At 28.8% G+C, this 25,401-nt stretch overlaps 1 protein-coding gene and 2 long non-coding RNA genes across 25 annotated transcripts; 2 read left to right on the forward strand and 1 right to left on the reverse strand.

The window, feature by feature from the left end:
* Nucleotides 1–10,328: 10,328 nt before the first annotated feature.
* Nucleotides 10,329–12,363, forward strand: LOC112776967 (uncharacterized). Its single transcript, XR_003190237.3, has 4 exons — nucleotides 10,329–10,449; nucleotides 10,997–11,136; nucleotides 11,508–11,552; nucleotides 11,954–12,363. It is a non-coding gene; the product is annotated as an uncharacterized lncRNA (long non-coding RNA).
* A 2,046-nt stretch (nucleotides 12,364–14,409) lies between these two features.
* LOC112775607 (cystathionine beta-lyase, chloroplastic-like) lies at nucleotides 14,410–18,280 on the reverse strand. Of its 23 annotated transcripts, none has more exons than XM_072226841.1 (11): nucleotides 17,850–18,280; nucleotides 17,462–17,771; nucleotides 17,256–17,326; nucleotides 17,056–17,147; nucleotides 16,642–16,728; nucleotides 15,551–15,616; nucleotides 15,299–15,466; nucleotides 15,020–15,125; nucleotides 14,889–14,930; nucleotides 14,740–14,789; nucleotides 14,410–14,661 (listed from the first exon to the last, which is right to left on the reverse strand). In XM_072226841.1, exons 2-6 carry the CDS (start codon nucleotides 17,474–17,476, stop codon nucleotides 15,606–15,608), a joined length of 276 nt encoding a protein of 91 aa, XP_072082942.1. In that variant the 5' UTR covers nucleotides 17,477–17,771; nucleotides 17,850–18,280; the 3' UTR covers nucleotides 14,410–14,661; nucleotides 14,740–14,789; nucleotides 14,889–14,930; nucleotides 15,020–15,125; nucleotides 15,299–15,466; nucleotides 15,551–15,605. The 23 variants fall into 23 exon arrangements, with proteins under 23 accessions (XP_072082942.1, XP_072082943.1, XP_072082928.1 ...); XM_072226842.1 differs by having other exon boundaries at nucleotides 14,740–14,820; XM_072226827.1 differs by having other exon boundaries at nucleotides 15,551–15,664.
* Nucleotides 18,281–23,316: 5,036 nt separating this feature from the next.
* LOC140181777 (uncharacterized) lies at nucleotides 23,317–25,111 on the forward strand. The gene is made up of 2 exons (XR_011877048.1): nucleotides 23,317–23,395; nucleotides 24,545–25,111. It is a non-coding gene; the product is annotated as an uncharacterized lncRNA (long non-coding RNA).
* Nucleotides 25,112–25,401: the final 290 nt, after the last annotated feature.

Genomic DNA, 25,401 nt, shown 5'->3' on the forward strand with positions numbered 1-25,401 from the left:
TTTTCCTCTGTACTTTTTTATTAGAGAGTGTTGTGAGGTGTAGTTAGATATTTGCTTTGAGAGAGTGTGGGTGTACTGGGGTGCCGGTGTTAGAGAGAAAGAAGTCTATGTATTGTAACAATTTTCACATAGTGATATATATTCTCTGGTTGTCATTTGACAACGGCCGTGATTTTTTCTCCAGTAATTGGAGTTTCCACGTTAAATTCTTGTGTTGTGATTGTGTCTATTTTATTTCTCTGTCAAAAGTGTTTTCTCAAGGGGGAATGGTGTCTTATTCCCAACAATTATCAAAGTAATTTTAATTAGAAAATAGCAATTGATAATAATAAGTGAATCAATAAGGGAGTTCTCGTATAAAAATCAAATAAAAAATCTACACTTGAGCAGCTCCACCTCTATGATAGCCATTTCCTCTTGTGTGTCCTAACAGAATAACATATATAACGTGTGACCTACACGTTAGGCTAGCAACACCTTTACTGGCTGGAGTCTGAGTCAGATGTATCTAAGTTAACGTCATAACTGCCGTTAACTATGATTTCCTAATACGAGCCTCCCAAACCAATTCAAAACATATAATTTCAAATATAAAAAATCTTTGATCATTCAAATATATAAGGTATCAAATCAAATCAAATCAGATAATACTTTCTCATTAAAATTTTTTTCATCATACATTTTCAATCATAAAAAATTTCAAACATATTTAACAATTTTAAAACAAGTGAGTACCAACAAATACTTTAATGCTTCAAAAGTATATATTCGAGTAAAATCAAATATTCTAAAATAATATAAAGCTTCATCAAATATATATATAGTTTCATCTAAAATTTTTAAGATATGAGCTTCATAGAAATAATTATTCAACTGTAATAAATCAATAATTCTAATCAAATCAAAGTTCTCAACAATAATTTTATAAATATAATTAAAAATTCAGAATAGCATAAACTAAAAGGTTAACGGTTATAAATATAAAGTCTACTCACAAATTGGTCCCAATGATCGATGAGACCAAGGCCGGAGTGCCAAATCAAAAGGTGATGATGGTTGAAGTAGAATAGAACAAAAGAGCGCAGAATTTAGATCCGGACAGCGGCAGCTCCGACAGGCAGGCAGAACAGCTAACTAGAACACAACGGAGCAGAAGAGGCAAGCCGGTGACACGCAACAACGGCTAAAGGTAGAGCAACGACAGCATCATCAATGACAGTGATAAAACAGTGTCAAAAACAAAACAGAACAAGCAACCACTAACCTAACTAAAATGGTGGTGAAACGAAACTGACAAAAGTCTGAAGTGATTCATGCGGCGTTTTCAAAAGCGCAAGGGCAATGGTGGAAGGCTCCAGTGAAAGAAGAATAAAGAACAGAGCTAGGGCAAGCAGGCAGAGGTTCCAATGGTGGTCTTTTCAGCGACAACGCCACGCAGCTCGACGGCGGCCTCCTTCTTCCACAATAACGATAGCAAGGGCGAAAGGGACGAGCTCCGTCACGGTCGCGTTCTCCTTCTCCTTTATCATAGTCTCTCTCTTTGGGTTCTTCGGCAGCGGTGACGACTTGGTGGCGGCAGAGGCAGCACTTCCTCTCTCTTTTTCGTAGCACAATGATCTTGGTAATCACTTTATTGGTGTGTGTGGTTGGGGGAATTATAAATAATTCCTAGGAATTTTAATATGGGAATATCATATGCCTGTGTTTGGTTCAAAGTTTGAAAAGCTATTTTGAAACAAGTTTGATTCCAGGAAATCAAAATCCCATCATTTCAATTCCCACCTTCTCCTTGGATATATTTAATTTCCATAGAAATGAAATCTTTATAACAAAGTAATACTTGAACTACACATACCCTATAAGTAATATTACAAAGACGGATGGAGCACATTTGATTGAGGCTGGTAATCGGATCAGATTTAGAAATAAGCAAGGGTGATAGAGTTTCATTAATCTCCCCAACTTTTTCATGATCCACGAAAATCTGTTGTACCAAAGAACACAAATCTTTTCCTACACAATCCCATTGACTTTGATTAAAAAAAGAACAGCTTGATGCCATCTCTTTTTGGCACTTTAAAACTTTCCATATTAAAAATTACTTCCTTAATCTCGATATTAGAAATTATGTTGTCGATCTGGTTGAACTCTTCACTACTAACGTTAGGAAAGAAATAACTGAGGCATACGAGTTTATTATTTAAGTTTAACTAAGCGCCACAAATTTTAGGATGTCATGATAATTCGAAATTAAAGACTCTTCTTAACAAGTTTATTGACCAACTTTTCAAGAAAGTCTCTTATATTTCTAAGATATAGTCTCATATAAGAGATCTGTATATTAGAAAAAAGCTAGATAGACAAAGGATTTTTTTTGGTTATTTTAATTTTTAGAATAAAAAATTGATTTAGGAGTAAGGGTTAATGGATTGAAAATAGATAAAATTAAAATGTTTTTAAATATGTAAATTTAAAGATAAAAATTATTTTACAATTATCTTGACAACTTCATTCAATAGAGTTATTTACTACTAAAAAAAATTATTTTTAGTAGTTATTTATTTTATCTTTAACAGCAATAAAAATAATCACTAATAATATATTTATTGACAATTAAAAAATTTTAGTCGTAATTATACAATTATCAGTATATTTAGAGAATATTAAAATATAAAGTATGCAAATATTGTTTTGCTTAAATAAAGGTATGCAAAGCAAAATTTTATTTAAACAAAAAACTAGATTCAAGATTAAGAAATTCAATTTTTTTAGGAGGAAGGAATTAAAAAAAAGAAAACAGAATGAAAAATAGAATAACCAAACAAGCTTAGGCATGCAGCCAGATGATGAAGCGAAGTAGCGTCCAAATTTGGCAGCCAAATTTGCCATGAGGAATAACTAATAATAACCATGAAGAATGTTACATACAACACTGATGAATTTCACATACTAAGTGTTATGACCGTTATACATCACTGAAAAGTTATAGCTCGGCTAATTTTCTTGTAACCGATATATTAACTTCGTCGAATTATGATTATAAATGATTTGTTCAATAACGTCGGAAAGGGTATTAAATCCTCTTAAACGTCGGAAAACGGTTATCCTCTTTCCCTAATTATAAAAGAGAACTATTAGAATTCAAAAGGTATGTCATCTTTCCAAGATAATAACTCTTCTTATAATTCTCATCAACTGACTTGATCGTCGGAGTGCTTTTTGCAGGGGCTCCCCTTCCTGTTTCATTTGGTGACCAAGGCATATCCTGATTCGGATAATAGATCGGCCAACTCTCGCTGGGAAACAAGTTATAGCTCGGCTAAGGAAGGATATAGCTCGGCTGAACCAGGCAAGAACACTAAGCATGAAATGTCAGATCATTATAAATAACGCAGTTCAACTAGGTATCCTTTAAAAAATTTACAATATTTAGCTTTTTATTACAATAATTTAAAAAAAATAAAACAAACACATCTAAAAATTTTAAATAAATTTAGTGTCTTTTTAAAATTAAATACATATTCAAAATACAAACTAAATAAAACTGAAATTTAAAATTTAAAATTTAAATTTCAATTTTAAATTTTTGTTTCAAATTTAATATATTTAATTATTAATATATTACAATTTAAATACACAACTAAAAATCAAATTAGTTAGAATTCAAAATTTGGTAATTCTGCTTGCAAAATTCTAAAAAAATTTGGTTGAGTTCATTCGTGAAGATATGTTATCTTTCTTTTTCCACTTAATAAAAAGTTCTATTTTTTAAAATTTATGTATAATATTGAAAGTGTCTGTGTTTTTTGAGAGTTGTAATGTTAATCTAATTTGGATGTGTCAATCCTTAATTTTAGATGTGTTTATGTTGTTCATTATGTTCTTATAAACATATATAAGTTTTTTTACATGAGTTTTGGATGTGTTGATAAAATATTTAGAGTGCATTCTTATAATTTTGAATATGTATTTAAGTTTAATTTTGGATGTGTTTTAAAAATATTTTGAATAAAATATTTTATTATCAGATGTGTTATAATTGAAAAATAACAACAGAATTTTTATGACCATACCATCTACATCTTCCCTCTTATAAACTCTAGATTTTTTTTGCTTCTTTGCTCAAACTACTTACGTACAAAGTACTTTATTTATAACAACTCTATTAATAAAATTAAATAAAATCAACCTTGTTCCAATTAAATAATAACACAGTTTTTATGTTTATTTTAAATATAATTAAAAATATTGAACATAATATTTCTTAACAAATTACATAAACACATGTGTGAAAAGTAGTGATACCTTTCACCAATGCAGAACGAGAGAGTGCTTCAGCTGAAAGGTGATGATACGTCTTCACCAATAAAGACGAGAGGGAGAATTCAGCAGGAAGATACCTTTTTGGTTTTGGATTCACTAATGCAGTGTCAATGTCCCGTAAAATAAGGAATAAAAAACTTTATTTGTTACGTGAAGTTACGTAAAAAAAATAAAGTCACAGTAACTAACTATGATATGAAATGCGTGAATTTTAAAATTTAAATTAAATTCATTTATAGATATGTATCTACAAAACAGGAACATATTTCAATAAAAAAATAATTAAATATTATTTAAATCTGATTAAAGGCTGATTAATGTTGTACAATTAGCATTTTTCTAAATAACAAACGCTTAAGAGAATTTTATGGGTGATTTGAAAGGTATATTCCGAAAACTAAGGACAAATTAATCTATCAAAAGATGTCCTATTATAATTTGTTTTTTCATAAATTTTGAAATTATAAATTTAGCCAATTACATAAAAGTTTTATTTATTAAATACTAATGAGAATATAATCTAAAAATTTATATTTATATATGTTTTAAAATTTTATATTACTGTCAATTGTAATAAAAAATGTAAAATAATTTTAGATTAATATAAATATAAGTTGGAGTGTTTTTAATGCAATATATGGTCATGAAGGAATTAAACCTTGGGATGCAATACGTGTGTATACACACAAATTTAAAGGTTTCTATAAGGTATAAAGTTACAGATTTTACCATACAAGAGAGTCCCCAGTCCGTCCGAATATATATCCATGTGCATTGTAATTCCCATTGACAAATTCAATTTGTGAAAAAATTGGTTTTGGTTGACCGCGAGGAAAACGGATAGAATCTTTTGTTGACTCTAAACTGCAATTGAAGTTTAAAATTTAAATCTCTAACTTATCTAATGGATAAGAATCTAAATTCATCAATGTAAACAAAGCGTAACCACTCCATTTTATCTTTCAGTAACTTCATTCCCTTTCTATATACTAGCGGCTCAACAGGCACGTTCAGCGGCTTTTCTATTATTTTTAAAAAATTAATTTTATTTTTTAATATATTATTCGTTTTTTAAATTTATTAAATTATTATCTTTTTATTTTAATATTGACGTGATCTTATTTATATCGCATTTTAGTATTGGTGTTAATATATTATTCATTTTTTAAATTTGTCAAATAAGTTTTTTTTCATCATTTCAAAATTAACGTAGCCTTAGTTATATGATATTTTTTTAAAATTAAAATTACTATAAAAAACTTTTAAAACGCTAAATTATAGAAGCCCACATTAAAGATGTTATCATAAAAAGATATAGTTAAAAAAAAGTCAAAAATATTATCCTAATTTAATATCAATAATTATAAAAAATTATTCAATAATTAAAAAGTAAATTATAAAAAAATAAAATAATTTAAGTTATTTAATATTTGTAAGAAATATAAAATAAATAGATTTAAATTAAAAAATAAGGAAAAAGAATTATGTTGTTATTATGTGTAATAAAATCAAGATAAAAATTTACTAACATTATTTACAAATTAGTTATTTATATATTAAATTTATTTATTTTCTCAATCCTATTTATTTGAAGCAAATTTAAAAATTTAAATTCAAAACCCACTTTATCTTTATGCATAATTCTAATAGATAAAAATATTTATTTCTTTAATCTTATATTAAACATATTTAATTATCTTTAATTTTATTATTATTTCTAAGTTATTTCTTTTTATTTTGATTATATCATCTCATCATATCATACAATATTATTTTTTTATTATTCTTTTTACATATATAACTATTATTGTTTTGTCGTTATTATTATGTTGCCTTGTTTTATTCCCCTTCCTTTTTTTTTCTTTTTCTATTAACCCCAACCGCAATCAATTACCACCATACCATTATCACAACTCTTATTTTTGTTTATCACTTTGATCCGTAATTATCCATTGTGTTAACTTTTGAGTTGTTAAAAAATTATTTTCTTATTTGATTTAGATATCTAGATGTATAACTATTACATAAATACTTATTTTTCATAGTTACTTTTTAAGTCATATTTTATCATTTTAAGAAAAAATTAAGATATCAAGCATTCAAAAATCTTGTATTGAATAATTAAATAAAAAATTATAAGTTATTTAATTTTTTAATATATAGAATAATTAAATTTGAGTTAATTTAGGTATAATACTAAAATCATTACGTTGTTATCATGTGTAACAATGAAAATAAAAATTTATAAATATTTATAAATTTATTTATTTCTCAATTTTATTTAACTTGAAGCTGATATAAAAATTTATATTTAAATCATTCTTTCTCTTGTATAATTTTAATGGTTAAAAAACTTTTATTTCTTATAATTTTATATTTAACATTTTAAATTATCTTTAATTTTATTATTCTTTTAAAATTTTTTATTTTTATTTTTATTATTTTTTTAACATTATCTATTCACATGTCCATCGTTGGCTCACCACCACTCTTATATTGCCTTGTTCTCTCTTTTTTCCTCTATTTTTATTCTCCTTCCACGTTATCTTCAATCGCAATTAATTACCACTGTATATTAGTTCGTAATTATTACACTTAAGAGCGAATACTACTTTAAAAATAAAGTTAAAAATAAGCTCAAGTTACACTCTTATAAATATAACGAAGAAGTAAATTTAATTTTTTTTATTATGAATATGTTTTTATTATCTAATGTATACAAAATCACATATTTTCATTTATGATTAAAAGTTAAAAATTAAAATTAAATTATATTAGTACTTTTTGGTTTAATAAAATTAAAATAAAGTACAAAAATAAAGATAAAAACTAAAAAAAAAAAAGATCTAAAAAAGGATAATGTTAAATTTTATGTCATTATGTATGAGAACATTGATTTATTTTATTATATTTAATTTTAAACCAAATAACAAAAAAGTTAAATTTTATGTCTTTTTTTATTATTTATTTTACTTATCTATAGTTGTTTAAATTAAACTTTACAGTTATTGAGTTATGTTTTCTCTCAACAAAAAAAATAGTTGTGAAGTTATTTTTATTTTTTTATAGTAGTACATCTATTATATCATGATTTTAATAATTAATGTCAATTTTAAAAAATTGAATAAATTTATATTTATTTTGGTTACATTTAGTGTTAATTATATCTACGCTTATAGTCAAGAAATAGACTTAACTTTTTCTATAACAAATAATTTTTCAATCATCTAATTTATAAAAAATGTCCAATCTTTTTATTTATCTTAAAAAATAAAAATTAAAACTAATATAAATACTTTTTATTAACAAAACTAAAATAAAACATAAAAATAAACTTTGAATAAAATTAAAAATACAAAATTTTGAATTCCAAAATATAAAATAGTTATGAGATAAAAAAAATACTTGAATATAATTTTTGTAAGATGCTCCATAAATGAACTTAAAATAATGAATATTATATGCAAAAAAAATCATGATATGTTGGTATAAAATTACTATGTGTAAATTTTTTTAAAAAAATATACCCCTTGTTAAACTATTTTACTTTTATTATTTTCAAAACATATCGATAATAAAAATTTGCATGACAAATTTATATTCAAAAGAAAACTCTTAATAAAGTTACTGTAAAAAATATGTGGAAGTTTTTTTATTCAATGTAATTGACTGATGTAAATTTTTTTAATAATAAACCTCCCGACAATATTAGAACTTAACATTGAAAGTCAATTGACATTATATGTTATGTAGGTATTTAGAGTACGATAAAAGAGTATGATAATAATTTGAAAAGAAAAAATATTTTGGGTAAATTTATTTTTTAAAAAATTACCCCTTTCAACTATTTTAATCTGCACCAATAATTACCTCCAATAGAAAAATTTTAATGAGGTTATTTTGAAGAAATGAGTAAATTTTTTTTTATTTAACGTGACTTAAGAAAAAATTTTAATAATAAATTTTTTTAGGAATAATATTGGAACTTAAATTTGAACACCAATTATCATTATATATTTTGTAGGTACCAAAAGTATATTAAAATAATATGATATAATAATTTAAAGAAAAAAATTATTCTTTATACATTTATTAAAAAAAATTATCATGTTTAAACTATTTTATTTTTATTCTTTAAAAATAGGCAACATTGATTTACATAAACTTTTAACGAAGTTACTGTTTGAAATGGAAATGGATAGAAGTTTTTTTTATGTAAAGTAACTGACAGATGTACAGAAGAATTTCTTTTAATAATAAATCTTTCTTTTCGATAAAGACAATATTAAAATTTAAAGATAGATACCAAATTTTCTGATATTTCAATAGATATTGTTATAGATTAAAATAAAGCACAGAAATATGGATAAAAACTAAAAAAAATAGATGCATATAGAAAATGATAATGCTAAAATTCTATGTCATTATGTATGAGAACAATGATTTATTTTTATACCAAATAACAAAAAAGTTAAATTTTATGCTCATTTTTTATTACTTACTTTATTTAACTATAGTTATTTAAATTAGACTTTAAATTTATTGAGTTATGTTTCCTTCCAAAAAAAAATATAGTTACGAAGTTATTTTCATTTTTTTTAAGGAATACATTCATTATATCATTATTTTAATAATTAATATAAATTTTAAAAAATTGAATAAATATATATTTATGTTGATTCTATTTAAGAGTGAATTATATGTACTCTTATAATAAAAAAATAGACTTAACTTTTTTTTATAATAAGTAATTCTTCAAATAACTAATTTATAGAAAACTAATATTAATATTTTTTGATTAACAAAACTAAAATAAAATATAAAAATAAATTTTGAATAAAAATAAAAATACAAAATTTTGAATTTCAAAATATAAAATGGTTATATGATAAAAAAATTATTGAAATATAAGTTTTGTAAGGTACTCCACGACTGATCTTAGATGGATGAATATTATATGAAAAATAAATTATGATATAAATTGGTACAAAATTACTGTGTAATTTAAAAAAAAATATTGCTCTGTTAAACTATTTTACATTTTTACTTTTATTCTTTCAAAAGCATATCCATCGCAAAAATTCTGCATGAATAATTTACATCCAAGTAATTTTTTTTTAATAAAATAACAGTGAAAGATGTGTAAAAGTTTTTTTATTCAATATAACTGACGGATGTACGAAATTTTTTTTAATAATATACATATTTAAACTATTTTACCTTTATTCTTTGAAAATCTACAACAATGATTTACACCTAATAGAAAACTTTTAATGAAATTGTTGTTTGAAATGGGTGGAAGTTTTTTTATATTAAGTAACTGACGATTGTACAGGAGAATTTCTTTTAATAACAAACCTCTTTCATTAAGGACAATATTAAAACTTATCATTATACATCATGTTATATGTTACCTGTAACAAATTGAGGATGGTTAGTGACCCTGGCCATTTTTATATTAAGTTAAATCGGACTACTCCTATATTTATAGTTAATCAGTAATTCTACCTGTGCTTGACAATGGAGTTGGGATAGGAGTTGTATCAGTTGATATGACAACTTATTTTCTTTTTCGAATCATCTCCTGAAAAGTTGCACGTCTCCTAGGTAGGTGTTGTTGTGGCTCATATTCTGTTTTCTTAGCGTAGCATATTCTGTCCAAGTGGGTCGACTTTGCCATGATTGTTGATTTATTAATTTTTTCAAATTTTTTTTTGTCTATCAAAACATAAGGTAAGAAGACGAAAAAAACAACAAACCATTGCAAGTGGAGCAGTTTTTATAATCTTACTTTACGATTGAAAGTGAGCAGTTTTTTAAATTTTTCTGACGATTAAAAATGAAGCAGTTACATTATTCTCTTGTGGTCGTGGGTTAATGTAGAATTTTCAGAGTACGTGACTGAAGACGTAATTTTAGATTATAAAGAGAAGGGTAAAATAGGAAAAAAGAATTGGATACCAAACTACTGTATCCCCTTTATATATTGTTTTAGATGTTTTAGATAGTGGCTCGTTCATTCGTTGAGTTCTCACTTCACTCTTCTAAATCCTTCTTATTTTTACACCTTTCTCGTCCCTAAGTGCTCAATCCAGAAGAGGGTTGTTTTGCTGTTGCGCTCTCTTGGTAAGGTGCATTTTTTATTTTAGAGGGTATAATAATAAATTTTTTATGAAGTATTTTCGTTCTGTGTGTTGTCCAAAAACACGTAAGAAAGATCCTTCATTATTATTTTTTTAATCATAGATCAATTTGCTTTTAAATATCTTTTAATTGTTTGCCGTGATTTAATTTAATTGTGTATTTGTTGTGACCAGAGATGCCAAGCATGAATACATCCAATAAACTCTTAAAGGCCTCTTTTTTTTCCCCTTCTTTTTCATTCGTAAGTCTGATATAATGTGGTGAAAGTTAGCAGAATCTTATTAGATGGTTTATAGGGTCAGAATATGTAAAAAAAAAAATGTTTAAACAAATAAAGATTATCATCATGATGCATGATATGGTCTAATATTATTGATACTGATAATAACATAATACTGATATTTTGTCGGAACTCTTATGCCATATATCCTATTGATTTTGTATACGCTGTTTATTTTTTCTTCACAATTTACAATGTTATCTTCCCACACATGTTAATTTGGTGTATATCTATTGGATGCGTGAGTAGGTTGTAGCTCTTTTCATGGGTCATTTCTCCGATGGACATAGCATTGGGGATATCTATCATTTGATGGCAACGCGATGGCCACAATTGATTGTAGCAACTGTGATTTAATTGATTAAATGTTCAGAAAATAGAAATAATGGGTAAGGATTTCTATCCTTAAAACACTATTAGTACTATTTTATATAAGATTAACATTGTTTGATATATATTATAATATTTTTTTGTCTGATACAAAAATTTGTGACTGTAACTATTAACTAATGAAAACTGTTATTTATATCTTTTCTCTATATGTCAGTTTAGTTTAACCCTTGTTTAATACTGAGGATTTTTCGAGTTTAAGCCATAATTGTTTTGTGCTTAGTCGAAAAGCGTGATAAAAATTGTATTGCATTCTTTTTCTTAAGCATTTAAAACAATTATGACTTTATTCATATTTTAAACAATTGAATATCTGGATATATCCAAACAACTAAATTTGCATTATTGTGGCTTGTTTGTAATAAAATAGATGGACTTGTGAGAACCATCCAAAGTCATGCCAAAATGGACTAATGTAAGTTTCTTTCTAAAACATGTGCATTGTTTGGTAAAATTTCATTGGATTTAGCTTGTTGAATTTGCTTGCTGGATTTAACTACTGAGTTTGATTATGCCCAAGTTCAGTGCTATATTTGACTACTATGTTTGATTATAGAGTTTGATTATAATATGAGTTTGATTATACATGTTTACAAAGTTTGATTATATTCAGGTTCAGTGCTATATTTAACTGCTAGGTTTGATTATGCTCAAGTTCAGTGCTATATTTTACTACTGTGTTTGATTATAAATGTTTACTGAGTTTGATTATAATTTGAGTTTGATTATACATATTTACGGAATTTGATTATATATTTGACTATTGAATTCGGTTGCTGAATTTGTTTAGTATGTATGATTTGATTTGAATAACAGGATGATTGTGATAAATTAAGGAAGAATATCATCATGCAAATGCTCCTATGCCTACAAAATGATTGCCGAACTAATATTTTGGAGCTAGCAAAGAGTTATCAATTCACAAAGATTGCCAATAAAAAGGAAAGAAAGAAAAATGAAAAGAAAGCTTTGGATACCCCGAAGGAGAGAAAAGCACCATGACAAAGAAAACTAGGAGCCTCCCAAGTTAGTCCATATGCAAATGTTGGGACGGGAACTTTAGAAGGAATAATTGGATATTAAAAAAGAAAAGTATGAGGAAAATTAAGGACAAATCGAGGGGGAAAGAATTGATTGTATAAATTTTTTACTTAATTTTTACTACTGAATTTGAATGTCATGTTAGCAATTTTGTTTGATTAATATATGTCTACTGAGTTTTATTATATTCAGGTTCAGTGCTTGATTGCTGAGTTTGATTATAGATGTTTATTGAGTTTGATTATAGTCACGTTCGGTGCTATATTTGACTACTGAGTTTGATTATAAATGTTTATTGAGTTTGATTATAGTCAGGTTCGGTGCAAACTCAGGTTCAGTGCTTGACTACTGAGTTTGATTATAAATGTTTGTGCTATATTTGACTATTGAGTTTGATTATAATAAAATTCGAGTAAGAAGTTGTGGATTTCATTTGTAATATTCAATAAGCCCTGTTAGATGTTACTATTTGTTAAATTCACCATAGCTGGAAGTGTATAGTTAAATATTTGTTGTGACTTAGAGAATAGAGATCAGAATCATTTTGTTCCTAAGCCAATAATAACTCAGAATTTTAGATAACTCAGAATGTTTGAGTGTAAATTCACTAATCACATGTAAAAATTATTACAACTGACAAAAATGCAAGAGTTCTATTGCAACATATAACAAATCTATTACAAAAAAAAAAAAATAAAACTATTATTCTTCCAAATGGTGGCTTTGTTGCATTGACTTCAGCAAGGATACAAAGCCATATGGTTGGTTAGAGGTAATGCTCAACTCTGAAGGTAACTCCACAAGTGGCTAAAAAAATAGCAATTAATGAAGTGATAATAGAGCATTTTAGCAATAATAATAAAATTAATCAAGCACTGAACTTGCCTGTGATCTCTCTTTCACGTTCTTTTTATACTTCTTCCTTCCTTGTTTAACAAATTTTTCTACAGTAGATTGAAACCTTTTCTTACGCCTACGACCTTTTCGTGATACTTGTTGGGGATTGTGAATTTCTAAATCATTTGCATTTTCATCTACCTCATTTGAATTTTGATTATCTACATTATCCATTGAAGAGGCCTTTGGTTCCACCAACATAACCCAAACCGAGTCTAGTATACGATGTACGGTCTCGATGAGCTCCTCGGATGCAGCGGTTACTTCAGCAATATCGTAAAATTGCTTGCACATATCATCATAACGTTTCTTTACGGGCTCTAAACGACTTGGATCATGGCTACACTTGATGCTACTGTGCTTGCGCTTTAAAGTTTTTTTCCACCGATCAAGAATGTATTTATTTGGCAATTTCTTCACTCTTTCAAGACCATGACTGAAAGAGTATGCGGCATAAGATTTTCTTTGACTCAAAAAGATGGCATTGACAAGAAACATCGGAAGTTGAAGAATCAAATGACACCTTGTAAGTAACATCAAACATCTTATCACCATTCTCAATCTCTTCTATAACCTTGTAAGTAACAACATATCCCTCTTCATGCTCTTTTCTTGAAAAGTAATTAGTCTTTGCTCTAAACTCCTTTTGAAGCACGCTAAACTTTTCTATGGTTATATTTATTAATTGGTACATTAGACTATTCTGTGATCAAAGTTGTTAATCATGACTATAGGCTTCTTATATGGTTACAATTAAAAAGCATTTATTTACTTATTATTTTGAAAGTGTTTAGCATATTTGAAGGCTATAGTTATGATTTATAAACGTGACAAACTACAAGATTTTTCTTTATTTGTGGCAGTTTTTTTTTTATTTGTGGAGGTTTCTAAAATCTCCAAAATTTGAGGTGCCATGAGGTCTTTTGTGGGGATTTTTAGGAACCTCCATAATCTATTCAGTGGGGATTTTGTATGTGTTTAGTGGGGGGTTTTGTATTGAATTTTTGTGGCAATTTTAAATCACTTTTGTGGCAGTTTAAAACCTTCACAAATTAACTTTTTAATTTAACAAAAATTAACTAGTTTGTGAGATTTTCAAACCTCCACAAACCCTATAATTATTTATTTATTTTTAATTTCAAATCATTCATTAAATCTCATCTCATTTACATACTCTCAAATTAGAAATTTATTTTTTAATATCAAAATTTAAAAACTAAAGCTTTTATAATACAATTTCTCAATATAAAACAACTCTATATATAAAAAAAATTCTCAATGTCAATAATTCCAAACATAATTACATATGGTATTGTGCTACATAACTATTACTGTTTTTCTTTAAAAAGTAAAATAAAACAACTTTAATATTTCAATATCATCTAATTACATAAAACAAATACACAAAAAAAAATTTAAAGTATACACACAAACTAAGCTCTAAAATTTTAACATTAATAGTATATAATTACACTGAAGGTCCCAATCCTAAAAGACCTTTTAACATTATCAAGTTAATTTATGTTGCTTTCTGTGTAGCTGAATTTCTTCCTCAGTAGAACCACATAGCTCAAGTCCTCAATCACCTTAATTCATTAATCACTAATTAACCACAATTACACACTTAATTATTTCAAATCATATATATAGAGTAGAGACAGAACCTTGTGAATTGCTCCCAATTGAACAACACCTTCTCTTACAGCAATGAGAGCTATGGTATGCATCAAGAAACAATAAAGATCCTATGATGTAGACACATGAATATAAATGTTTATTATTTTCTTATCATAATTATCATATATAATACTACCTTTATTCGAGATTGGAACTGTGCTTCCCAAGTCCTAGGATGCTGTAATTAAGAATATAATTAAGCATGCAATCATGAAGTTGTAATTAAGAGTAAGATTATTAATGAATTAATTAATAAGTAGTATTAACTGAATCAGCTGAATTATGCCACGCTGACTAGAAGTTGATTTCTTGTTCATTAGGCTCTTTGTATATCCATTTGTGACTGTGATCTGCAGCAACTTTCCCTATCAACCTGCACTTATTCAATTCCACCCATCACAATAATAATTAATAATTGTATTATTGATAATCACATAACATAAACAGAAGAAGCAGAAGAATCATCATCATTATTATTATTATTATTATTATTATTATTATTATTATTATTATTATTATTATTATTATTATTATTAGGACAATCACCAGAGTTTATTTCAGGTGCTGCTGTTGACGCTGCACAGTTTTAAGCTATAGCGTATTAGAGCATTTACGATGCAAAAATAGTTCCTAAGGTGAGCTGTTGTATCACTAAATTATTGGTGGGTATTGCTTTGCCTGCTGCCTGACCCTTCTTTTATATTCTGTAGCATCCTACAAAAATAAGACAATACTACAATGTTAAGAGACCTTTTATAATAAGAAAGAAAAAAATGTCCAATTTCTTAGGTTAGATACCTGGATAAATAGATGATATTCCTCTGTCTAAGCAGGATCAGCAGGATTTGGCTGGTCAAGCAAATCCTGGATACCAACAAGAATTTGCTTCACTGTTATAGCTGGTCTCCACCCCTTAAATGACAATAAATCTGTAAACCTATTTGCTCACTGACATGTAAATCAAACCATATAAGTTAGTCTCAAGCACTCCTACACAAGAGAGATGAACTTACACTATCCTCATTAAGTATAGACAAGCAAATAACAGGCTTACTATTCGACAAGCTGCTTTCTTAGGTGGGACACAGCTCACAGTTGTCAACTGACATTATGACCCACACAGCAATTACACACAAAAACACAGACACAAAGGGTACTTAGAAGCTAGAATCAGAAGTGGGAATGGAAACAGTACCGGAAAAAGTTTTAACAGAGCAGTAAAAGAACAATCAAGAAAAGTAACAACCAAAACAGTGATTTGGCTACACAGAGAAACCAAACAAGACAGATGTCAAGATAAAGCAAAAATAGCACTTTTAACAAACATCCAATTAAAACAAATGCAGTTACTAAAAATTGAAGGGAAAAAATAAGAACTGAATCTCAGCAAACGGCTAATTGTAAAGGGTGTTTTGAAATCATTGCAACTCATGATACAAGTATGATTCAAAGTCTGCCATTATCAAATTTCAGTAACAACAAATCAAATCATGTGTGATCTAAATTATGCATCCAGAAGTTCTAGTTCTAAGCATGATACTAATGGCTTACAGCCTTTTAATAATTGCAAAAGACATTAACAAGAGGGAAAATGTTCCTATCCTTCTAACTCACTAAACGCGGTGACTAAGGGGTAGAATGTCAAGATCATTAATGTTAAAAATTAATAGTTGCCAATCTTTTCGACTGCCTAAAAGAATCAATCTTTTATTTTAATTGCTTATTCAGTAATTGGTCTTTTTCATTTAATTTGCCTAAAAGAATCAAACCACCAAAGAGTAATTGGTCTTTTACTTCATGGAACAAACAAACTTGATTGGTTTGTTGCCATAATTAATTATTGGTTATGAAAAAAAAATGAACAAGCATAACTGACAAGTTAGACTAACTTGACCACAATGCCATTCTTGGAATTACTCGGGACAGCAACCTGTCTGTTCCACCATATAGATCATCTCCAGCAACAATTTTCTCACCTACATTATATTATACTATCAGCGCCAAATATCAAAAAATATAATTTTTGCATCAAAAAGGGGAAAAAAGAACAGTCCTTTGAGAATTCATGGCTTTTAGTCCTATAGTGTATTAATCGGTAAGTTTTAAAAATGAATCCAACAAATGAATAATCTAGGGAAAATACCAATAGTGATGACACGGCACTGCATGAGTGAATGCATGCAGAGACTCCAAAGCATGAAATTACTCATATTCTTAAATTCTCAGTGATGAATCTAATCTAAATTTCACAACTAAAAATGAAGAAAAACCATATTATAGCACAATGAAGAAAGAAAAGGCACCAGCTTGAACAAGATGAGAAACAGCACTCAGAGCAGCCATTCCACTGATGAAGCATAGGGCTCTATCCGCCTTATCAAGTTTCACCAACAAACTGAGAACACATCATGCAAGGTAAAACATGGTGGGAAAAGAAAACATTAATGCCACAATATTGGCAGTTGCAATGGTAAACAAACACAACTAACAGGACACAGTGAACCTTTCTAAAGCATCTCGAGTGGGATTTCCACTTCTGGTATAATCATAGGGACCATTTTCTATTGCATTAAGCTGCATGAATAGGAGTACTGGTCAATAAACATAATGAGATCAAGAGAAAAACTACTCCCTCCATTCCAATTAGCACTCTTACTTTTCTGGTACATCGAAAAATCAATGTATCTAGACACATTTATGTCCAAATACCTTGGAAAGGTTCATGTCACAGTGTGTATCAAAAAATCAAAGCTTCACTTGCTTAAAAGTAGTAGTCTGATAGAGCCGAATTACTGACTGCTCCAAAAGGATCATTGCATTGAGTCAATAAGATAATTGCATTGATACTTTAGCAAAGAAAATAAAATTAAGTAACATTCAAACAGAATAACAATGATCTTCGTTGTAGAAAAAAAAAAGCCTCCTGAAAAAGAATCAAATCATCGAGAAATAATTGAAATTGAAGAAACATATGTGGCTGGCATTCTTTCCAATTCCTGTTTGTTCGAACACCGCAATCCTGAAATATAATAAACAACATGTCATTCAAAGGAGTAATATCAGAAAATTAACAGGGAAGAAGAAGAAAAAGAAGTACCAGCAGCAATTCAAAGGAGAAATTGGAGTGAGAGAAAGCGTCGTTGAAGAAGAAGTCCGAAGTGAACAGATCTGAAAATGCGTTGTACCACAACAACTACGGTGGCATCGACGGCAAAAACTATGGCGGCAACGGTGGCGAAAACTGCGGTGGCAACAGTGGTAGCAACGACAGTATAGAGAGAACAGATGCGTTAATAGAAGAGGTGGCTCGATCCAGAAGCTCTCTACTGCAACGGACACGACAGTGATAACGGTGCCGGCAGCGAAAACGGCAGTGAGAATGGTGGCAAAAATGGCAGTAGAAAACTTAGGGTTTCATCCCTCTCTCTCAGCTAACTCAGCGCCTCTCATTTGGGAAAAAAGAGAAAATGAGCATGGAACAAAATGAAAATCAAGCAACCACGCTCAAATTCCATTTTCACACGATATACTTTCCATTAGTAATTTTGAATTTTAATTAATGGAGGTTTTTTAAATTGCCATAAATAAAATGTGTTGAGGAGTTTTTAAAAAACCTCCATAAAAAAAGTCCCATAAATAAATAGAAATTTTGTAGTCACACTAGCTATTTGTGTTTTTTTCTACCGTTACATTGTTGCATTAGAAAGTTTGCCATTTTTCCCTTTTCCTTTTTCATATGTTGTTAATAATTTTTGTTTATGTTTATTTTATATATATATTGTATTGTCATACGTTGTGTAATAGTAAGTTAAAGTCTCTTTAGTACTAGGTAAAAAAAATATATCAAAATGTTTCAACAAAATAACAGCAACATAACATAATAATATATATTCCTAAGTAGTGTTCTTTACATTATGTAATTGTTTTGCACACTAAAGAAATAATAAAGATTGTATTAAGATTGAGAAATAAAAACACAAAAGCTCAACCATTTGAAGGATTTAAAATGCATACTCAATTCCCTGGAGACATAGAAAAATGAATAAGAAAAGTAGAAAACATAACTTTGATGCGAAAATAAATTCTGCAAGAAGCAACGTACATTCAAATATTCAATAGATATTTGTATTAGGATGGAGGGAGTAGATCTTCTCCAGTGGAAAAAAAAATTGGATGGTGTTCAGTGTAGCATAGTTGTCAGAACCGACTCGGTGATCGAACCGGTCAGGTCACTGGGTCACTGGGTTACTGGTTCAACCGCTGGGTTACTGGTTGAACCGGTTGACTCGGTCCTATGTAAATAAAAAATAAAAAATAGTTAAAAGTTTAAAATTAAAATTTAAAATACATATTTTTACTAACATTTTAAAATATCAAGTTATTTTAAAACAATATGGAACATGAACAATAAATATTTTATTATTTTTACTCTATCATAAATATTTTTATTTTGTTTTTATATTAAAATAACTATTATTTTTAAATTTTAATAATTTATTAATTAGTTTATATCTTTTATACTATTATATACTACAAGTATTTATTAAAAAATAATATTAATAGATATTATATAATTATAAAAAAATAAGTGAGTTTATCATTATTGTTAAATAAAAATATAATTAATTTAAGAAGGAGTGAATTTATAATTAAAATTAAAATAAATTAAATAAAAGTAAACTATTTGATAGAAGATATCTATATGTATTATAATTTGCATATGTTTTAATAGAAAACATAATGGTCTGGTGGTTGTGGACCATTTTGGTTTTCTTGAGGACAAGGGTTCGAACCCTACCTCAAGCATTTTGGAAATATTTTCTTCCAAACGGTTCGGTCAGACCACCTCACCGGTTCGCACCGGTTTTGACCGGTTCGTACCGGTTCACACCGAGTTTGACCGGTTCAATTCCTTGTGCGGTTCAAACACTAAACCGGACCGGTATAGAGTCCGGTTCACCGGTTTTCCGGTCGAACCGGCCGGTCCGGTCCGGTTTTTACAACTGTGCAGTGTAGGATCTCATCCTTCATTGTTTTCTCTCTCCTATTTAATTTTGGTCCCACTTATAGAATTAAAGGTGAGAGATCACACTTTATTCTCTTAAGTGTTAAAAAAATGGAGAGGATCCATTCCCTTAGGATGGAGAAGGGAAAAACAAACTAGAAGGGAAAAACAAACTATATAAGATTATATAAGACTAGTCAAAGTGATCTTGGTTACAAGTGCCAAGTAATAATCAATCAAATGCTATTACTCACCACTGGCTGCCCTTTAGTGGTTGTTTTTTAACTGCCGCTGAATGCTTTGATTGCGGCGGTTTCAACAACTGTTTGGGTGGTGTAGCTAAATCAAACATTTTATCAGCAATTCAAAGGCCATCTGCCGCTATATCTAAAACATAGGAATTAAAATATAACAATATAAGATGAAGTTTATCTCTTTGGCCCATAGAAACGCTTTGGCACAAATAGATGACACAAAGCAAGCAGTTGAGGCCTAGATCAAATGGTAAACTTAGTTGCCTTTTAAGAACTACACCAAGTTGAAATCCTAGTTAGAAACGGGATGAAGTTTAAGCACACACGCACGCACGCACGCACGCATGTGAAAGAAGAATAAAGGATAGAGCTAGGGCAAGCTAGCAAAGGCTGCAACGGTGGTTTTTCAGGCGACAACAGCGCCACATAGCTCGACGGTGGCCTCCTTCCACAATAACGGCAGCAGCGGCGAGAGGGACGAGCTCCGTCGCATTCTCCTTCTCCTTTGTCGTAGTCTCTCTCTCTGGATTTTTCGGTGGCGGCGGCAACTTGATGGCGGTAGAGGCAGCACCTCCTCCTTTTCCATCGCGCAATGATCTTGGTAACCACTTTATAAGTAATATTATAAAAACTGATAGAGCGCATTTGACTAGGCTGATAATCGGGTCAGATTTAGAAATAAAGGTGATAAGAGTTTTATTAATCCCCCCAACTTTCTTAGGATCCACAAAAATATGTTGCACCAAGGAGCACAAATCTATTCCTACACAATCTCATTTACTTTGATTAAAAAAACATCTTGGATGCCATCTTTTTCTGGTGCTTTAAAATTTTTCATATTAAAAATTACTTTCTTAATCTAGATATTAGAAACTATGCTGCCGATCTGGTTCTGCTCCTCACTACTAACGTTAGGAAAGGAATAATTGACGCATACAAGTTTATTATTTAAGTTTAACTAAGCGCCACAAATGACAAATCTTAGAGTGTCATGATGACTCGAAATTAAAGACTCTTCTTAACAAGCTTATTGGCCAATTTTTCAAAGAATTAATCTCGACATACAAGTCTTTTTGCTATACAAGTTTTACAAGTCCTGAAATTCATTTACCCTAAAACGTGCCTCTTATGGCACGTATGTTTCACACTCCTCTTTAACAGATTTTTCAATCAACGCACGCACGTTCTTCTTCTTCTTTTTCGTTATCGTCGTCATCAACACCACCTCTTCCTCCTTCTTTTTTCATTATTGGATTTTCTTCTCTTCCTTTCTTTTTCTCTTTCTCCTCCATCATCAGTTATGTCGTTGTTAAATATAATGAATAATTCAAGTTCAGATTGTCAATTGAACCAGAATGAATGAAATTGATTATTGTTTTTGAATCCAATCAAGTGGCTGAGGTGTGGTTCAATTCAGAAGAAAAAATACAGCATTAAAGGAAACTTTTTTTTCTGTATTTGCAGCAAATTTGGGTGTAAAACGAAGATATTTAGGTGTATTTTTATTCTGATAAATTCTGCATAATTCAGAACTCTTCCTCTTCGTCCTCCTCATCTTCTGCTGCTTCTTCTTTTTCATCTTCTTATTTTATATTCTCATAATTCTTTTTGGGAAGAAAAAATCAAACAAAGAAGAAAAAAATACATAATGTTGCAAAATCAAAAGAAGAAGGAGGAGAAACACGACGATGAAGATAAAACACAAAGAAGAAGGAGAAGAAGAAGGAAGAATAGGAGGAGGAGGAGAAACGTGAAGAAAAAATGATAGTTGCGGTTTTCATCGAGGAAGAAGAAGAAGAGTCGTTCATAATGGTGAAGGAGCGCTTTGGAAACGTGATGCGCGTGTTAACACGCTTTTGTGGTGAGCGTAGCTTCTGTTGGGTTTGGCCCAACTTGTAAGACTTGTAAGGCAAAAAGACTTGTATATGTAGTATAACTGTTTTTCAAAAAAGTCTTCTATATTTTCAATATGGGGCACTCTACTATAAAAATTAAAGTTGTATAGAGAGAGTATAAATTTCTTTTATAGTTATTTTTTATTATTTTATTGTTGTTTAAAATGAGTCCTAGTTTTCTCAATCTCTCTTTCATCCCATAAAAGTTAGAATCTATAAACTTATATCTTTACCATATAATTCACCTTCTAAGATATAGTCTCATATAAGAGATCGGAAAAATGAGTAAAAAATTAAATAGACAAAGGATTTTTTTTGGTTATTTTAATTTTTAGAATAAAAAATTGATTTAGGAGTAAGGGTTAATGGATTGAAAATAGATACAATTACAATATTTTTAAATATATAAATTTAAAGATAAAAATTATTTTACAATTATCTTGACAACTTCGTTTAATAGAGTTATTTACTATTAAAGAAAATTGCTTTTAGTAGCTATTTGTTTTATCTTTAACAGTAATAAAAATAATTACTAATAATATATTAAACTTTAGCCGTAATTATACAATTATGAGTATATTTAGAGAATATCAAAATATAAAGTATGCACATATTGTTTTGCTTAAATAAAGCTATGCAAATCAAAATTTTATTTAAACAAAAAACTAGATTCAAGATTAAGAAAATCAATTTTTTTAGGAAGAATGAAAAAAAAAGAAAACAGAATGAAAAATAGAATAAGCAAACAAGCTTAGGCATGCAGCAGCCAGATGATGAAGCGAAGTAGCGTTTAAATTTGGCAGCCAAGTTTGCAACGAGGAATAACTAATAATAACCAGTAAAGAATGTTACATACAACACTGATGAATCCACATACTAAGCATGAAATGTCAGATCATTATAAATATATTATAATATCAAGTAAATAATTAAAATTATTAATTAATTAAAATTTACAAACGAATTTAATAATTTTAATAATCTATATACCAATAGAACATGTTAAATTTTTAATAGTAAGTCATAAAAACAAAAACTCAATAATAATTATAATTATTATTTTATTGAAAATATATTTTAGAGATTATAATTAATGTGTTTGTAGTTTTAAAAAAAATGTATTAATTGCTTAATGATTTTATCTATATACATTAAAAGCTTCATTAATAGAATATTCTCTAAAATATTGTACTAACGTATATTATAATATTAATAATGGAGAGGAGTTTTAAAACTCCAAATAATACAGGAGTATTGTAACCTCCACCAAATTAGTGTTAATGCTCTAACTTATCTAATGGATAAGAATCTAAATTCACCAATGTAAACAAAGCGTAATCACTCCGTTTTATCTTTTAGTAACTTCATTCTCTTTCTATATATAGTGGCTAGTTCATCTGCGGAGTTTTTACTTCACTCTTCCAAATCTTTCTTATTTAAGTGTTCAACCCATAAGAGGGTTCTTTTGCTGTTGCGCTCTCTTGGCAAGGTGCATTTTTATTTTAGAGGGTATAATAATGAAATTTTTTATGAAGTATTTTCATTGTGTGTGTTGTCCTAAAACACATAAGAAAGGTCCTTTATTTATTTATTTATTTTTATCATAGATCAATTTATTTTTAAATATCTTTCAATTGGTTGCCGTGATTTAATATAATTGTGTATTTGTTGTGACCGAAAATGCCAAACATGATGAATACATCCAATAAACTCTTAAAAGCTGCCCCCCCCCCTTCTTTTTTTTTTTTAATAATGTGGTGAAAGCTAGCTGAATCTTATTAGATGGTTTATAGGGTCCGAATGCAAAAAAAATAAATAAATAAATAAATCCATAAGTTTTACTTTTTCTGGTTTGATAATGATATATGAACGATAAAGATACTCTTTTCAAACAAATAAATTATTAAAGATTATCATACACGATGCATGATATGGTCTAATATACTGATATTTAGCTTAATTATTAAAGATGCCTTATATCTTGCTGATTTTGTATACGCTGTTTATTTATATTCTTCACAATTTACAATGTTATCTTCCCACAAATGTTAATTTGGTGTATATTCATTGGATGCGTCAGTAGGTTGTAGCTCTTTTCATGGGTCATTTCTCCGACGAACATGGTTCGGGAAATTTATCATTTGATGGCAACAATGGATTGTAACAACTTTGATTTAATTGATTAAATATTCATAAAATAGAAATAATGGGTTACGTTATAATATTTATTTTTGTTTGATACTAAAAAATCGGCGCTATAACTAGTAATTAATAAAAACTGTTATATATATATATATATATATATATATATATATATATATATATATATATATATATATATATATATATATATATATGACAATCAGTCTAATTTAACCCTGGTTTAATAGTCACGGTTTTTTGAGTTGAAGTCATAATTGTTTTGTGATTAGTCGAAAAAACGTGATAAAAAATGTATCACATTTTTTTTCCTCAAGCATTTAAGACAACTATGACCTTATTCAAATTCCATGTTTACTGTTTTTTATTGTAACGTATTTTATGGGGTCGCACTAGTGTATAGATGTTATTCTGTACAGATATACAGATCTACAATCATTTTATTTCAGCATTTGACACGTGTTGTTCTCATGATCAGGAAGCAGCTGGCTCTGAAGAAGTTGAGGGCGCTGATGGCATGGGCAAATGAGCCGGCTTCGTTGGGTGAGATGGAACGGGGTTTTGAGAATCCTGCATTCCGTTGATTGGAGGCTTACAACGTGGGCCATGTTGGGGGGTTCAGAAAAAAAATGTAGGAAAGCTAGCAGTTGGGTCTTAGCTTCACTAGTCTCCTAACATTGAAGGAAACCCTATTAATTGTAAATACATAACTGACATAGGTAACTATTAAAAATAGAATCCCGTCTGAGTAATCCTAAAAATAATTATAACGAATTATTTTACGGGCATAAACATATTAAGGAATCAATAGTTACAAATGTTATTTAATCATTAAATTAATTTTTTTTCAAAGTATCTGTAGCCAGATTATAGTAGAGTAGATTAATAGTTTAACAGCATGTATAACAAGCTGTCCCACTTAGTAAATTAACATCAGTATTAGTTAGAGTAGAGTAAGGAATTTATTCAGGCAGTTATCAAATGTGTGGCTCACATTGAGTGTATATATATCAGTTTACAATAATGAAATCACACCTTTTGTCTCTCTTTGCTATTTCACATTTTCTGAGTCTCCCTCTCTTGCGTGGAGTAACTCCTCTGCCTCACCACCACACTCTGCAACCGAACAGAGTTTTCACATGGTGCGGTGAGCGTGGAGTTGCAAAAAGAGTGTAACCACCCTGCGCAAGATCACATCTTTGAGGAGATTCGTGTGAAGTAGTGCTTACACGATTCGATCATCAATGGAATCGAACGTGCATGACGGAGAGGCGAATTCGGAGAACCAAGCATTCTCGGCGAGCGATATGCAGAAATTCGCACGCATGATGGCCC

This window comes from Arachis hypogaea, chromosome 19 (genome assembly GCF_003086295.3).
Source record: "Arachis hypogaea cultivar Tifrunner chromosome 19, arahy.Tifrunner.gnm2.J5K5, whole genome shotgun sequence".
Lineage (NCBI taxonomy): Eukaryota > Viridiplantae > Streptophyta > Magnoliopsida > Fabales > Fabaceae > Arachis > Arachis hypogaea.

Excerpts from the sequence above, each read along its gene's own strand:
- LOC112775607 (XM_072226822.1), bottom strand. The coding sequence starts at position 17,447 with ATGTGTCTAGATACATTGATTTTTCGATGTACCAGAAAA. Across the intron at positions 17,148-17,255 it reads ACTCGAGATGCTTTAGAAAG|TTTGTTGGTGAAACTTGATA; the intron begins GTTCACTGTGTC and ends ATGTGTTCTCAG. Across the intron at positions 16,729-17,055 it reads TTCTCATCTTGTTCAAGCTG|GTGAGAAAATTGTTGCTGGA; the intron begins GTGCCTTTTCTT and ends AATATAATGTAG.